The sequence below is a fragment of the Thunnus albacares genome, chromosome 3 (assembly GCF_914725855.1).
Source record: "Thunnus albacares chromosome 3, fThuAlb1.1, whole genome shotgun sequence".
Lineage (NCBI taxonomy): Eukaryota > Metazoa > Chordata > Actinopteri > Scombriformes > Scombridae > Thunnus > Thunnus albacares.
Genome location: NC_058108.1, coordinates 17,888,509 through 17,904,756, shown reverse-complemented (window position 1 = coordinate 17,904,756; position 16,248 = coordinate 17,888,509). Strand labels below are relative to the sequence as shown.

The window sequence follows — 16,248 nt, the reverse complement described above, 5'->3', positions numbered from 1 at the left end:
GATACTTCTAATAAAGCAGGTGCACACAGGAAAACTAGAAACGAGGCTTGTAGAATGAGGAGCAGAAGTCTTGTGGATGAGCAGAAAACCATTTGCATGGTGAAGAAAGAGACCCTTATGATTGCACAGCAAGTCAGGAATGCTCTCCAGGATGTAGGCAGACATGTTTCCTTGTCAACGATCAAGAGAAGATTTGATGAGCATAACAGAGGATTCAGCACAAGATGCAAACCCCTGGTAAGCCTCAAAAACAGAAAGGCAGGCTGCAGTTCACAGAAATGTAGAAAAAGAAAGCGTTAGAGTTCTGGAACAAAGTTCTGTGGACTGATGAAATAAAAATCAACATCTATCAAAATTATGGAAAGAGTAAAGTGTGGAGAAAAAAGGAACAGCTCGAGACCCAAAGCATAGCACCTCGTGTCAAACATGGTGGTTCTGTTGTGGCTTGGACATGTATGGCTGGCAATGGAACTGGCACACTTGAATTTACTGATGATGTCACTGCTGACAGAAGCAACAGGATGACTGCAGAGGTATACTGGAGCATTCTGTGTGCTCACATTCAGACAAATGCATCAAAACTCATTGGAGCACATTTGATCCTTCAGCAGGGCAACCATCCTAAACATAGCCAAAGCAACCTGTGAGGAAGCCTGGCCATAGTGGCTAGGAAGGTGGTAGGAGGTAGACTCAGACTTTTATTGAATGAGTAAAAACTGATTTATTCAGTCCAGTGTACCAAAAAAACAAACAAAAGGTGTCTCAAAAAATGAAATGGACACAAGCAAATCAAAGTTAACTAGCTTAACTCAGGTTAACGCAAACTAAGGCATTATTAGGAGCACACAGCTACACTGTCATCCCCAAATTTCTGCTCCCCCTAAACCTATATCTCTCTCGTTATATAGGCCCTCCAATCTACCAGGCAGAACCATATTTATTGCAGGGGGGTCCTTTCCCTTATACCACCTGGCATTATAACAATGCTACTTGTATCAGCCAACATTGTTTACACAAAACACATCCACAGTATTAAACCTCAACCTGAGCCAAAACAAGTACAAATAATATAGATAGTAAACCAAACATTTAACTAAGTAACATAAAATCCCCCATATTTGGTCTACCCCAGTGACATCACTGATGATATTACCCAGTGTATAAATACAGGAAGTAGTTGGGTGACCCCTCCTTTTGTCTGTGGAACACATGGTGGGTATGGTAAGTAATAAAGAAAATGATTAACTTACAGATTGCAGAATTAAACCAATAAACAATAACTAAACTTAACACTTGTCTGTGTTTTACTTTAACCAAAAATGTTGCTGGTATGTGAACTGTAACCGAACACAATGCAAACCACAAACAAACCCGGGATAGTATGTGTCTACAAGTTACAGATTAATGTTGCACCTATGGCCAAACAAACAAGCATGGTGAAATTAATAAGCTATATTGCACTGATGGTGAAAATAGTGTCAAATGGTGTTTTCTCCCCACTTTGTCAACCAAAGAGATTTTCAGGGTGATTAGGTGGAATATTCTTGACTGGCTGAGTCAATCACATGATCTCAAACCCACTGATCTGCATTCCACCTGCTGAGGACCAGACTGAAGGCAAAGAGAGCCCACAACAAGCAAGAACTGAAGGTGCAACAAAAACATTACATAAAAAAACACATCGAATAAGAACACGTACAGACACTGGCCTAAGATAAAAAATAAAATAAAAATACCAAGCAAACTAGAACAAAAACCATTCACTCTATTAAAAACTGCAAATCTAAGGCAAAAAAACCTCATCTCAAAGCATACACCTTAGTAGAGAAATTACAAACACACACATCTCACTGTACATGCTTACAAACAAGCACAAAATCAGTGGAGTGCCTCTCTCAGCTGAGCAGATGATTTTAATGTGTCAACCTTAAAAGAAGTGTCTGTCATCCAGCCCAGGGGCTGCTTTCGGTGATGTTAAATGATGTCCCAAAATTTGGGCTACTTTTTGGCAGACTGTCTAGTTCCATCAAAATAATTATGCATATGATGGACAACTTGTGTTTGTTTTTAGTTCAGTCAGGTGTCCCATTTTATTTTACATAGTAGATGCCAGCAGCCATGATCTGCTAAAATGTGCCATTTGTTCATCTTAAGTCAGTGTGAACTGCACAATCATTCTTAACAAAGCAATTATTATTCCCTGTTTCATTTTTAGTTCAGAATGAAATAAAACAAACTTGTTTTCCTTTTCAGTCATCAGTTCTGTGTGGTTTTCTGTCCATGTTATGAGCTGAATGGGTTTCTACAACTATACTGGATAGTACAATTTAAGTTACTTGGACTGAAAACCCCAAGAACATGTTTAAGCTGTCTACAGTTAAACAAGAAAATCCCATCTGTATACTATTAGAAAATATCGTGTTCCTGGTAAAGTAACTTTTCAACCAGCAAAACTTCATTGGAAAAATTCTGTATGTTGTCTGTGTGCACAGAATTTCTGAGGGTGGAGATGGGTGTGAGTCAGCCCTTTGCTTTTTGTAGTACAGAGATTAGTTTTAATCAACAAGGCAGGATACCTGTGCCAACCCAATCTGGTGAGGTGCTGCTTAAGCATACTGTATACAAGACCAAAGCATGATGGCCCCTGCTATTACAGTTAAACTGAGCAGATGTCACAGTGAAGTCTTAAGGCAATCAAATGCACAGTATGCACCTTACTGATGATGACTAGTAAGTGAATAATGTAGCACTATATCGTCTTTGAAACGTGCTGGGGACTTTATGGTTTTGGTCACTTGGGGGCAGCGGAACAAGCTATAAACACAACATTGACATATTAACACCTTATAACTTATGCGGAATGTGTTATTTATACATCCAGCAGATACAGCAACATTACCATTCATTTGAAGTCATATTTCTAGCCACCTGATGACTGTAAGTCCAATATTCATGATCCTTTTAGCTGTTTGGGTCCACAAAACAAGTGATCAACCCCTGAGAGAAATATCTAGCTCTTTAGCTGCTAAATGCTATGTACACCAGCTAGTTGCTAATGTCTGCTGTTTCATGCTGGGCAGGTAGTGTACAGTGGGATTATTTTTCACTGAAATCAGCTGCCTGCTGCTGGTGGAAATGCTAGGTGTAAAACTGAAGCAATGAGCTGAAAGATGCAAAAATGCTCTGTAGGGCTTTTTTTTTTTACAAATAAAAACTAAAACAAACTAAACTTAGGGATGTTCCATCAAGCTGGCTAACAGGATAGCCTAGCTTATTTCAATAAGGCTTGCTGATTTAAGTGAGCGTTCCGTTCCATCTCTGCGGCTTATATGAGTCCGAACTCAGTAACCAGGGTAACTTAGTCAGCAGAACTAGCCTGCTCAGTAGCAGGCTAACGGTCAAGCTTAATTCAGCTCCATGTCAAAGAATGTCCGACGGATGGAAACAGACTTTCAAAAGATGATTCCATCAAGTGTCTTTTCACACTTGCATCACTTGTCCTTGTTCAGAAATATAAAATAGGAGATCTGTGTGGAACTTTTACAAAAATACTTGAGTAAATCCCCATTTTATTCGTGGTCACTTCTGTGTTGGAGTGAACCCTTTTATTTAAAAACTTAGCATTTATAATTTGAGAATTAAAGTGTTCCAGCATTATTTTATTTATTTATTCATTCACTCATTTTGTTCAAGCTGTGAAGACAAAAAGAAAATTAAATAAAGTCCAAACCATGACCTTCTGCTATGTTTAAATGTATACAGTGATAATTGCTTATAGTGATCACAGTTACAGTGATCAGCTGTTTATATGGATCAAAAAGCTCTGAGACAGAATCATTCATATACAAAATTAATGCTGTTTAAATAAGTCGCCTGTAGAAATCAACTAGTACACCTACAGTGTTCATTTTGGGTGTCTTCATACATGACAATATATGGAAAAACATTTTGAACTACGAAAATCTATTTTTGTACTTTACTCCCATGATAAGCGGCTGCTGCTGCGCACACTGAAATCATGATGGAGACAGAAAGTCATTTTCTCTCAATGACAAACATAGTCTACTCGAAGCTAATGACAACAAAAGGGGGGGCTTTAAGCAAAATTCACCGCTATCTTCGCCTGTTCTGCCACCAGGGAAAAGAAAGGAGAAGAAAAAGAAAAAAAAAAGAAACTTATCATTGGCAAAAGTCAGAACCTGCTGCTTCAAAAATGTGTGCACACTGCATTTGAAACAGCTGTACTGTATTTTGAAACAGTCAATAAAATTTAGTAACTTTATATTCATGTGGGCTGATAACTATACAATTGTCAATTAGATGGTATTCTGCATGACAAATAAAGAAAAAGGAAAGGTTATGATAATCATCTGCTTATAGTGATATTTGACCTGGACAGACATGATCACTCTAAGCAGTTTCCACTGTTCTTATATCTTACTCCAGTTTCTTTATCTCCAACTGCAACTTAATTTTTAACTTTCATTGACACAAATAAATGGACATCCCGTGAAAGAGAAAATGTGTCAAAGAGTATGATAATGTTGGTAAGTTGGTTCTCTTAAGTTGCCTGTACCATAATTTTAAACATACATCTGATATTATCTAGCCTAGTGATAATATAACCATAGTCACTGATCTGAATGCTCATTTATTAACAAATAAAGATAAAACCATGAACAGAGACAAGTGCTGCTCTTCACTTTCCCCACACAGACTCATCAAGCCAGATGCAAGGATTGAACCGTCAATCTTCTAGTAAAAAGTTTGCTCCTCTAACCTTTAGGCTATCACTACCATGCATTTAATCTGTCATCAATTTTGTACCAAGCCATCTCCTTCACCTTGTTAATTGCAGCAGTATTGACCTTTTTGGTGAAAACTCCTTTATATTCTTCATATAGTTTCATCAGCAGGTTTGTTCTGCTGCTGAGAAGAACACCGCTCTAGTTCTCTCTTCTTTTTGTGACGTAGTATCGTCTTTTTGATAATCGACTGTTATGAGCTGCTAATGTACTCTGTGCATGTGCACACTGCAAGCTTATTCCAGTCTGGCTAGACTTAGCGTTGACTAGACACAGCTAAGCTGTGTTAGTGAAACGGCTTGAGCCTCAAGTGAAAGTTGACGTTAATTTTAGCCAGGCCTTTTCAATTAAACACAGCTTTCTTTAGCTGCGTTGATGGAACACCCCGCTTGTTTCAATAAAAGATTAAATGCGCATATACTTGGCTGAAAAACAAATAAAAGAGACGAGTTTGGAGGCCAGCTCTGGGAAGCGATGCCTCTTGGAGACTTTTATTTGCTAAGGAAAAGGCAGGTGGAGTTTGGGTGTGTTTTTTTTTTTTTCGCACCAAATTACTGATGAATATTCAATTTCTTTGTTTGTTTGAGGAACTCCAGAGGGGTGTTCCATCAACGCAGCTAAAGAAAGCTGCGCTTACTTGAAAAAGCCTGGCTAGAATTAACGTCAACTTTCACTTGAGGCTCAAGCCGTTAGTGCAGCTTAGCTGCATCTAGTCAACGCTAAGTCTAGCCAGACTGGAATAAGCTTGAAGTGTGCGCGTGTACATAAGCAGCCCAGAACAGTCGATTGTAGAAAAGACGATACTATGTTGCAAAAAGAAGAGAAAACTAGAGCGGTGTTCGTCTCAGCAGCAGAACAAACCTGCTGATGAAACTATATGAAGAATATAAAGGAGTATTCACCAAAAAGCCTAAAGGTTAGAGGAGTGAACTTATCACCAGAAGGTTGATGGTTCAAGCCCTGCATTCGGCTTGATGAGGCTGGGTGGGGAAAGTGAAGAGCAGCGCTTGTCCCTGTTCATGGTTTTATCTTTATTTGTTAATAAATGAGCATTCAGTAGTATTGCTCTTCAGATCAGTGTGGTTATATTATCACTAGGCTAGATAATATAAGATGTATAATTAAAATTATAGTGTCGGCAACTTAAGAGAACCAACTTACCAACATTATCATACTCTTTGACACATTTTCTCTTTCACAAAATGTCCATTAAAAAGCGTCAATGAAAGTTAAAAATTAAGTTGCAGTTGGAGATAAAGAAACTGGAAAAGGATATAAATACAGTGGAAACCGCGTATAGTGATCATGGCTGTCCGGGTCAAATATAACTATAATATCATAACCTTTTTTTTCTTTATTTCTCATGCAGAATACCATCTAATTGACATTTGTATATTTATTACCCTACATGAATATAGAGTTACTGAATTTTATTGACTGTTTTAAAATAGAGTACAGCTGTTTCAAACACATTGTGAGCATTTTTGAAGCAGCAGGTTCTGACTTTTGCCAGTGACAAGTTCCTTCTTTTCCCCAGCGGCAGAAAAGGTGAAGAGAGCTGTGAATTTTACTCACTATAAGCAGTTAATACTGTACACATTTAAATACAGCAGAAGGACATGGTTTGGCCTTTATTTCATTTTCTTTTTGTCTTCACAGCTTGAACAAAATGAGTGAATGAATAAATAAATAACTTAAAAATAACACTGGCACACTTTTATTTCTTAAATTATAAACGCTAAGCTTTTAAATTAAAGGGTCCAGTCCAATACATGAGTGACCACAAATAAAATGGGGATTTACTTAAGTATATTTGTAAAAGTCCCTCACAGTTCTTCTATTCTATGTTCCCTGAACACAGACAAGTGATGTGAGTGTGAAAAGACACTTGATGGAACCGTCTTTTGAGAGTCTGTTTCCGTCAGTCAGACATTCTTTGACACACAGCTGAGTTAAGCTTGACCGTTAGCCTGCCATGGAGCAGGCTAGTTCTGCTGACAAAGTTACCATGGTTACTAAACTGGGACTCATATAAGCTGCAGTGATGGAATGGAACTCTCACTTAAATTAATGAGGCTTATCGAAATAAGCCAGGCTATCCCGTCAGCCAGCTTGATGGAACACCCCCCAGGTGTGGCTGGTGTCTGCAGCCTCGATCTTCTGAAATAAATGAATTTTTGGAGAAATCTAATTCTGAGCTTTTACATGCAGAGATCACACTTCAAGTCACTGTGGCTTACTATTTCACATTAAAGTTGTAAACACATTCTTTTCATAATGTTCAAGTATTTCATGATATTTTCTGATTCATAACAGTCCTGCTGTATTACAGTGAATAAAAGAGTTAAAGCAGCAATTTGTTTATGTTAACACAGCATTCAGAAACAAATATACATTCAACATAGTTATTTCATTACTTCTGTAACTTCGAGCATTCAAGGCGACTTCCTATCTAATGTGTTTATCCATATATGATTAAAGTTAATACTTAAGTGATTAGATTAAACCTTCAGAAACATATTAAAATATAAATTCATACTCTTACTTCATTATAGAAAAACATTCAAATACATTATATCTTTGCATTCCTATTACTTAAGAAAATTCACTCTTTCAATTCACTCTCTAAATACAGCGACTTATCTAATTTAGTCATTAAAATATGATTGTCTATGAGGTTAATAGATCAGAAGTTAAACACTTAGGTGATTATAAAATACAATTGCATAGTTTCCAAATATTCGTTAACTCTTAACATAAGGGAATTTAACTCTTGTCACTACAGGGCAGTAGGGTCATATGTAGAAAAAGGTAATAAAATCAAAGTTTAATATCTCCTTAGTAGATATTCACATAGCTATTTAAGTTATACCATTCTTTGTGTATTTACATGACAAACAACATTATAAAACTTGCATAATGATTACACCTTTAATTTACATCAAGGAGCAGAACTTTTGCACACCTGCAGTTAGACAGGTGCATCAGAAGACCATGGGCCAACAATAATTGAACAAAGAACTCCCACACACTGTCTTCTGTGCTTGCAATTAGAGGAGATTTATTGGGAACAATGTTTCAATACACAGACCATCATCAAGTTATTTCTTGGAAAAGTATTTATGGAAAAATAATCTTTGTTTGACATTTAATTTATATGAAATTCAGGTTTGGGTCGGATTTGCAGGAAGTCTTCACAAAAGTCCTCAGGAATGTGAGTTAGAGTTTATGGCTTTGGTCTGGTAAGATAAGAGAGTCGGTGCCCCATTTAAGTTGGGGGTTGTTTGGTTTTTCTCCGGTCCAAGTGGCCTTAGGATCAGTTTTATGCTTTTAGTTCAGGCCATAACTTTTGGATGTTTGGTCAGAAATGGTCTCTTAAGAGGTCTTTCTGAGTCTGTTGAGTATCACTGATCAACCCCTACTTAGAGGGTTACAAAGGTCAGTTCTGCAGGCCGGGGTGAGGCATTCTCCATGTCTCTCAGTTTGAAATTAAAGAAAGGCTGTAATCGTTAAAGGGTGCCTCATTTGGTGAATGGAACCTGATTCAACTAACTTAAGCAATAGTCCAAAGTATATATTGGGTGCTTTAAGTGCCAAAAGTATGGGCATGTAGTGGCACTCTACCTCCTGAGCCACAGCCGCCACCCCCTTTATAAAACTCTGCATCTGCCAATGTAATGAACATAAACACTCTCCAGCAGCATATACAACTTTCACACAGCTCCTCTGTTTGTCTACTGTTTGTTTACTCTACAGGGTCCCCTCTACATCCCGCCCCTCTACCTTTCCGATTGGCTAAACAGTCAGTAACAACCAGTGCAAATAAAAAAATGTCAAGACGGACAACTTTATGCCCTCTAGTACTAGGTTGTGCACGAAACATGCTACTCTTATGTGTACAGGAAACTACTTGAATTTCAATGAACTTCCCCAACACCTCACCCCAGTACCTGAAGAAAACAAGATTAATAGAGAGAATTTTTTTGTCTGCCAATCTACTGTTCCACACTCCAGTCCGGTAGGTGGCGATAATCAGTAATAGTCAAGTAACAAAACAGGAGTAGGCAATAATCATCAAGATTTAATCTATGAATTGTTGTTTACTGATTCAAAGTTAGCCAGTCAGAGAAAAGACATAAAGTTCATGTGGGTACCAGCCCATTTAGGGATTCTGGGAAATGAAAAGGTAGACAAGCTAGCAAAGGAGCGGGTCAAGGGAGAACTAGTGAATATTAATTGACTGTCAAAATCAGAGGGGAAAGCATAGTGTGGAAGTAAATAATTAGGCAATGGTAACAGTAAAGTAGGAGTGGACAGAAATAGTGTAGTAACAGAAAAGAGTGACGGATAAAACCAGTGGGAGACAGTGATCCAACTCAAAGGATACCAACTGCCGTAAAATACCAAAGAAGAAGACGACAACGACGACGACGACGAAGAAGAAAGAGATAGCCGGAAATTACGCAAAATGTTTGCGGTCGGGGCTTGCGGACAGAGAAGAAGCTAAATGTAGTTTAGCTGTTAATACCTATTCAGTTTTCATGTCTTCCACTACTGCTGTAATGGCTTGAACAAACCTTCAGCATTTCTTGAGCCTGCAAGAGGAGTCAAAAGGTATTTTCAAAACAACGTAGCAGCCAGTGAGTTACCACCTGGAGAAACAATGTCCAACCGTCTGGCCTTCCAGACCCAGCTGGCCTCCATCATGGAGGTCCTTGCTAATGCAGCGGTGGCGGAGATCTGTAAGCTGGTGGACGACGACTATGCGGTGGTGAGTTTACAGATGTCTCAGTGCCAGAGGGAGAACAAGGCCCTGAAGAGAAAGCTGCATCTGCTGGAGTTAAAGATGGCTCGAGGAAATGCCGAGAGGAGGCTCCGGGAGAGCGCCTTGAACAGTAACGTTAGCCGACCCAGGGTCCAGATAAATAACGACAGGCTCGAGGAACCTTCGCCTGCTCCCGGTAAGATGAGAAGAAATATTAAAGTGTGTGTTTTATGTGTTAAAGAAAATAAACAGACAGATGCAGCCAATTTATAATCTTAGGACCTAAAGTCAGCATTCACATAACAACAAAACAGTAACCTATTTTCATTGTTTGAAGTGAATTCATACTGATGACTCTCACACACCAGAATGTATTTTATAATGTATTTTAGTGGAAGAGAGTTGTTGTACCAGCTGATCGAATTTGATTGAAATAAAAACAACTGAACACTTTCAAGTTGACTAAAGTTGGCCTTAAATTGTCAACTGAGCTTTCCTTGACTTAATTTCCATGAGAGAACAACTTACAGGAGTTCACCTACATAGTAATAACTGACTAATTACTTACTTACTAAGCTCCAATGATTTGTTACATTAGATCAACAGTGGCCTGTGTAAAATATATAAAACATGTTACTACCCACCCATCTTTTATAAGTGTATCAGTGGTGGCTGGTGCCTCAAAAATTGGGGAGGACAGGAGGAAAACCAACATGGAATCTTTCAATAAACCGCATCATACCATATCATTGTCCCCCACCTGATGAAATCGGAGGGGTGGGGGGCAATTTTATATGCCAATAAATCAATTTGCTTTCAAAAACAAAAACCCCTGAGTGGTGAAAAGGCTACTTATTTAAAGACAGTCAGCATATACATATTGTTTCTAAACAAAGAAGTGCTCATTTTAGCCGTGGAGTGGTTCAGAATGTGTCATTTTACCAAAAAATTCAAATTTGTAGTATTGTTCTATTGTGACAATAAATTTATGTTGTTATCAAAAACAGACAACATATCACATGATTTACATGTGTTTCCTATGTATTTTCTTAGTATACAGAAATACATAAAGTACCACAAAGCTTATAATCTGATACAGGTTCAGATCAGTGCTGAATACAAGAAAGATTGAACACTTAAAACGTTCACAGATCTAAAAGTGTAGGTTCACATTAGAAAGTATTAATGCATGTATCAAATACATGACTTACACACTCTTATCTATATGTACGATGTACAAAATATAGTCTACAAAGCTGACATGTTAACAGTAGGGGTGCAACGGATCACAAAACTCATGATTCGGATCGTATCACGGATTTGAGTCACGGATCAGATCATTTTTAGGATCAGCAAAAAAAAAAAAATTCTGTAACACACTTACAGCAAGGTACAGCAAGGAACTTTTGCCCATGGTAAATGAAAACAACATTTAAGATGTCCAATGTTGAAATAAAATCTTAAAATATATAAAATATTCAATGCTCTATTATTGTTATATTAAATTGCAATATAAAGCATGATACGTTCCTTTTTTAAACACGGTAGTGAATGAAACAGCCTGTGTCCACATCATCAAAGCTGGATGATAACTTAGGAATATGAACACACGTCTTGCTGAACGAGCCTCCAAACAAACATTAACCGGGGAAAAGTACACCACTAATGTCAGTTAGCAGCTATGTAGTTTATTAGCTGCTCAACTGCAGCACATTAAACAGCAGGTAAACATACCTGCAAATGTCACTTCGGACCCGTTAGATGCTGGTTTGATTGTCGCTCTTGCCGCTGCGCCACACAGTCCAAATCCATTTTCCTGTTAGCTTAACATCAGTCCTTAACAGTCCTTCCATGGATGTAAAAAGAGTCCCTCAGGCTGCTACAACAAGCCAACTGTTGCATTGGCTAACGCAAGGAGCCATCTACTCCTGCTACTCTGCCTTACAGTGGAGAGAATTGAAGATGAAATTTGGAAACTATCATTGGACCAACGCAATGTCAATATTGCATTCTGGTTGTTGATTGGTTAGGGAGGACGCCCTCTCTTGGATTGTGTTTTTATGTGTCTTGGCCAATCATAGAGTGCATCCCAAGTCTCTTAAATTGCATCCACATTTCCCTCACTTGTGTCTTTAAGCGAGGAGAGAGGAAACGAGGAAATTTGTTTTAAGAGACATGAGATGTGCTTTCCTCTGAAGCGTCATGTGAAGCGATGTCAGTTTCTGAAGACGGAGACAGCTGATCACAGCTGTCAGCCAGCTTTAACAAGCTGTAGAAACTTCTGATGGAGTTTGTGTCTGCACACGTGCACTGTGATGACACTAATAAAGGTTCACAGCTATTACCGCTAGAGCAGCTGTTTCCTCTCTGCAGCCTGTTACCTGTTTAGCAAACACCTAAATAAAAACCTGCATTCTGCATTTATCCTGTGTCCTGCTCAGAGGCAACTTGATAGTGATACACTTAAATTTAATCTGTAATCTGTCTCCACTTCGGTATGAAATTGCAGTGATGTATCAGGTCAGTCAGATCAGCTGCAGCGTCCAATCAATAACTGATATCCAACAAGAGGGTATGTCGGCCGGTAAAAGACTTCCGTGAAGGCTGCTCTCGTGTTTCCTTGCTCCTCAGAGATCGCCTGTCAAAATGGCGTATCAGGAACAACTTCCGGTTCAGGCGAGGGGTGAGGAGAGTACATTAAATTGATGTAAGAGATCTCATCCTGCGGAGGACAGCAGGCACCCATCCTCCTCTGTCCCCCACTGCCTCCCACCACCACTTCACACAGACTGCTCTTTCTCCTCCTGCCCTGCAGGTGTCGCTGTTGAAGCATTTTAAACAGAATTTCAATAATGGATTTTTTCCAGAGAAGAGAGAAAAAATATTTTATAAATAATACTGAGATTTGGTAATGGTTTACTTCAACCAAATAGTCTTTTATATATTTTGATCTCCCTCTTGCCTCTCAAAAATTAGAGGAGGATTAACCTCCTCTGCCTCTATGGACCAGTTTTCACTGATGTGTGTGTGTGTGTGTGTGTGTGTGTGTATACGTATATATATATATATAATAGCAGCTGAACTGAATCTAAATGCAGACACATAAAGCAACACTGTCACATTGTAATATAGGTAGTTACATTGGTGAAAGATTGTTTATCCTTTTGCTTTCAGCACTGTAATTTAAGCAGAATTAATCCATGGCAGGCAATGTTCAGCACCTGGACTGTCTTTGTGTTTATTTTCTCTAAATAATAATATTTCCTTCCACAGTTTGAATTTAAAGATTAAAGATCTGAAAGACAATGCCAAATGTGAATGAATGCATTAATATCACAAATCAAGTTTTTACACTTAGCTTTGTTGGAACAGTTGGTGTAGTAATAAAAAAAACATGGTGGAATAAAGGCTGATGGGAACAGAGTTTTTAATTGGACATATAGAGCCTGTAGGGGGCACTAAGGTGTAGAAAACATGAAAAAAAATCTGATGAGCTTGTAAAGATCTGTTACCAAACAGTAGCCTAGTTACACGTTCAGCAGACACTGAGCAACATTAGCATTTATTTCAAGTTTCTGCCAATAGACGATATTAAAAGCCAGTACGGTGAGCTAAAAGAATTGGGTGATCTTTTTCTGTTATTTCTACATGACGAGTGACCCCTTTCACGTAACACATTGTCATTTGATTCAGCTTGGGTTTATTTTTACACTTATTTAAAGACAACTGTTTCTCTGCTTCCAATGTGGTGACACTGTCAATACTGACCATGGAAATGTACGTCAGTGTGTCTAAAAGAAGTTTTTGTTTGTTTTTTGTAGGTGGTGTGTTTGAGCGACAGTTGGATGTGGCTCTGTGGTCTGGCAAAGCCACTGAAGGGGACACAACCAGTGAGCCAATCCATTCTGACAGCATCCAAAGTAAAGTAAGCATACCACGAGGGCTGACAGGGTGACTGTTGAGGTCAGGAGATGTTGCGCACACAGAGAAGCTCAGAAGTCAGAGCTGGGGTAACAGACATACAGGGATGGGACACAGTGGTTAAAGTTCTCAGGCACCGTGCCTGATTTCTGGCATAGAGCAGTTTTAAATTTCTGTAATAATTCAATACATTTCCTCCAGGACAACTTTTCAGGCTCACAAATCTTTTCTTGCTTTAATCCATGGGGACAGGTTGGCTGCTGAGCAAACTGTCCAGCACAGGAGCTCAGCTGTAAACATCCAACAGTGTTATCTTTGATAGCTGCTCTGAATGAGTGAGTGAGTGAGTGAGTGAGTGCGTGCACTGTAGCTGCATGAGCATGAACCAGATCTTTGCTGGCCAAGTGACAAACTTGCCTTGCAGTCACCAGATGTGGAGCTGGTGGAGCCAGAGGCACTGCTGGTGAAGGAGGAGAAGGTGGAGGCAAACATGTCACAACATGAAGAAATAGAAGAAGATGTGCCACTCATTAGAGATGATGGTGAGTGTACAGAGACAGAGAGAAAGTATTGAAAATGATACTGATGCTTGGTCAGATTCCTGTTTTCTTATTCATTCATCCGATAGTTTCTTATTTAAAGGGGTAATCCACTGATTTTACTCATTGCCAGTTTATTAGTTATGGGGGTATCAGCCTGTGTAAACAGTTTTATAATGTCCCCTGTGGCTCTGGAGGAGTGTTAACAACTGAGAAAATAAACTTGATAATGTCATAGTGATGTCTTCAGGATCATTGCTTGGGCTTGGAGAAATTTTTAACACAAATATTCGGTTTTAAACTGGAGCTGTGCATGTGGACCGTCTAACAAAACGCTATCAAGTTGCCTTATCAGAATTGTAGGTTCCAGTGTTTTCGAAGTTTGACCCATACTGGAGTAGGGATTTGCTGGTATCAAATTTTCATGCTACGATTATTGTAGGTAAAAATATCACATAATCAAAAAAGGGAAGTATGGATATTTGTAGGGCTGTAGTCTGCTGGTCGACTGGTCAATTAGTTGGTTGATATGCTCTCGTCTGACTAAATTCTTATTGGTCGAATAATCTCTGTGTTATTTTCATAAGGAGAAAAGTTCTACATCCGTAGCTTTCCGGGAGTAATCCATTATTTCCTGTGGCGGGAGGGATAGACTAACAAAACGGGGGTGTATTCAAAACACCCCTGTTGTTTTCACAACTTTGAACTCACCCAACTTAATGGAGACTGCTCGGTCTAACTGTACTCAACATTTACTGAACGTACTGAATGTTTACTGAATCTATGTTTCTCCATAATGACACAACGAGAACCCCCACCAGGCCAAAAAAAAATTTTTTTTATATTTGATATCTGAATGAATATCCATTCATGCGGAAATCGATACTGTGTAGTGCTGTTCTGGTACGAGTCAACCTCTGTCGTTGCCTGGGAAGCTATTGGTAGCGTGGCTTCGTTAAGGAATATGTTTGCATAGTGAGTGGGAAAGAGCGAGGGGCAGAGAAGTGACGGTGGATACGAGCGGAGCAGAGGAAAAGGTTAGTAGTAAGTTGTCAGTCTGGCAGTAAATGTACAGTACAGACTACAGTGTGTCAGTTAATAAATGCTAAAAAGTCATGTCTGTTGTTTCCCCAAATGCTGGAAAAGTAAAGGGGGTTAGCAACAATGGGTTAGCATAACCTGAAGACACAAAAACAGAGAAATACAGAACAGAGAAATGTGTGGCTGCCGAGTTTACTGTGCACTCTGTCCCGTTTTTTTTTTGCTGATCTGAAAAATGATCCAATCCATGACTCAAAACCATGATGCGATCCGAACCATGAGTTTTGTGATGTGTTACAACCCTACATGATGATAATCAAAGTTTCCATGAAATCCTACTATTAGTGCTAAAACATAGTTAAATGACTTTACACCATGATCACCTGGGATTTTATTCTCTGATCTGCGGTCTGTATGCTCCAATACAAATAACATCAAAAACAGTTTAAACACTATAAACAAAAGCAGGTTGTTCAAAGTTTTACAGTTGGCTGGAAAGAACTTAAAATGCAGCCCAGTGTCTCTTAGATTCTACACACATAGATTCATTCATTCATTAAAAATGCATGAATTTTTCCAGATAAAACTGATGGATTGATTTCTGGAGTGCAAAAACTTTGTAATAAGTTTTATCTGCTGGGTGTTAAATTAATTTGTAAAATAAAGAGACATTTGTAAATATTAGTTATACTGGGCTCTTACAGGCCACTTGTGGCTAAACAAAATCAAACTGCTGCTGAAGGCAGGAGAGCTGCTCTGTGTTCACGGTGTTTTCTGAAAACCATGATAATCATGGTAATGATGGTTACGGGAAATGGTTAGCAGTGTTGATAGCAGTGTCCGAAATTAACTTTTTGACTCACCTGCCAAGGGTTTTTGTGTCGCATACACACTTGTTTTAGTACATTTCATTGAGATAATAAGCTATTATGTTGAATGCAAAATTATTTTAGTTTGACAGAACAGTACGCTTATTTGTAATCAATATAGCTGTGTCTACAGCGCTGGCCTAACAGCTCAACAGCCCCAACCCAAAGCATATTTTTTAGGCTTTAAGTCTATTTTTCTCTGTTTTACATGTGTAACTACAATCATTGTGATTGGGCTCTAAACACTTCCAAAATGCGGGTGATCTACGCTTAACACTGTATCTGAAGGCCTCCTGTGTAGACACACA

General features: G+C 38.7%; 1 protein-coding gene across 2 annotated transcripts in view; it reads left to right on the top strand.

Moving 5' to 3' along the window:
* Window positions 1–8,730: 8,730 nt before the first annotated feature.
* si:ch211-89o9.6 (Krueppel-like factor luna) overlaps window positions 8,731–16,248 on the top strand; it is a 30,372-nt gene continuing 22,854 nt past the window's right edge. The window contains exons 1-3 of one of the 2 annotated variants that reach the window (XM_044346712.1): window positions 8,731–9,766; window positions 13,392–13,495; window positions 13,916–14,033. In XM_044346712.1, the coding sequence (XP_044202647.1) occupies window positions 9,469–9,766; window positions 13,392–13,495; window positions 13,916–14,033 (520 nt within the window). In that variant the 5' untranslated portion in view covers window positions 8,731–9,468. The remainder of the gene's footprint in view (window positions 9,767–13,391; window positions 13,496–13,915; window positions 14,034–16,248) is intronic. The other variant, XM_044346713.1, reaches the window with a different exon arrangement.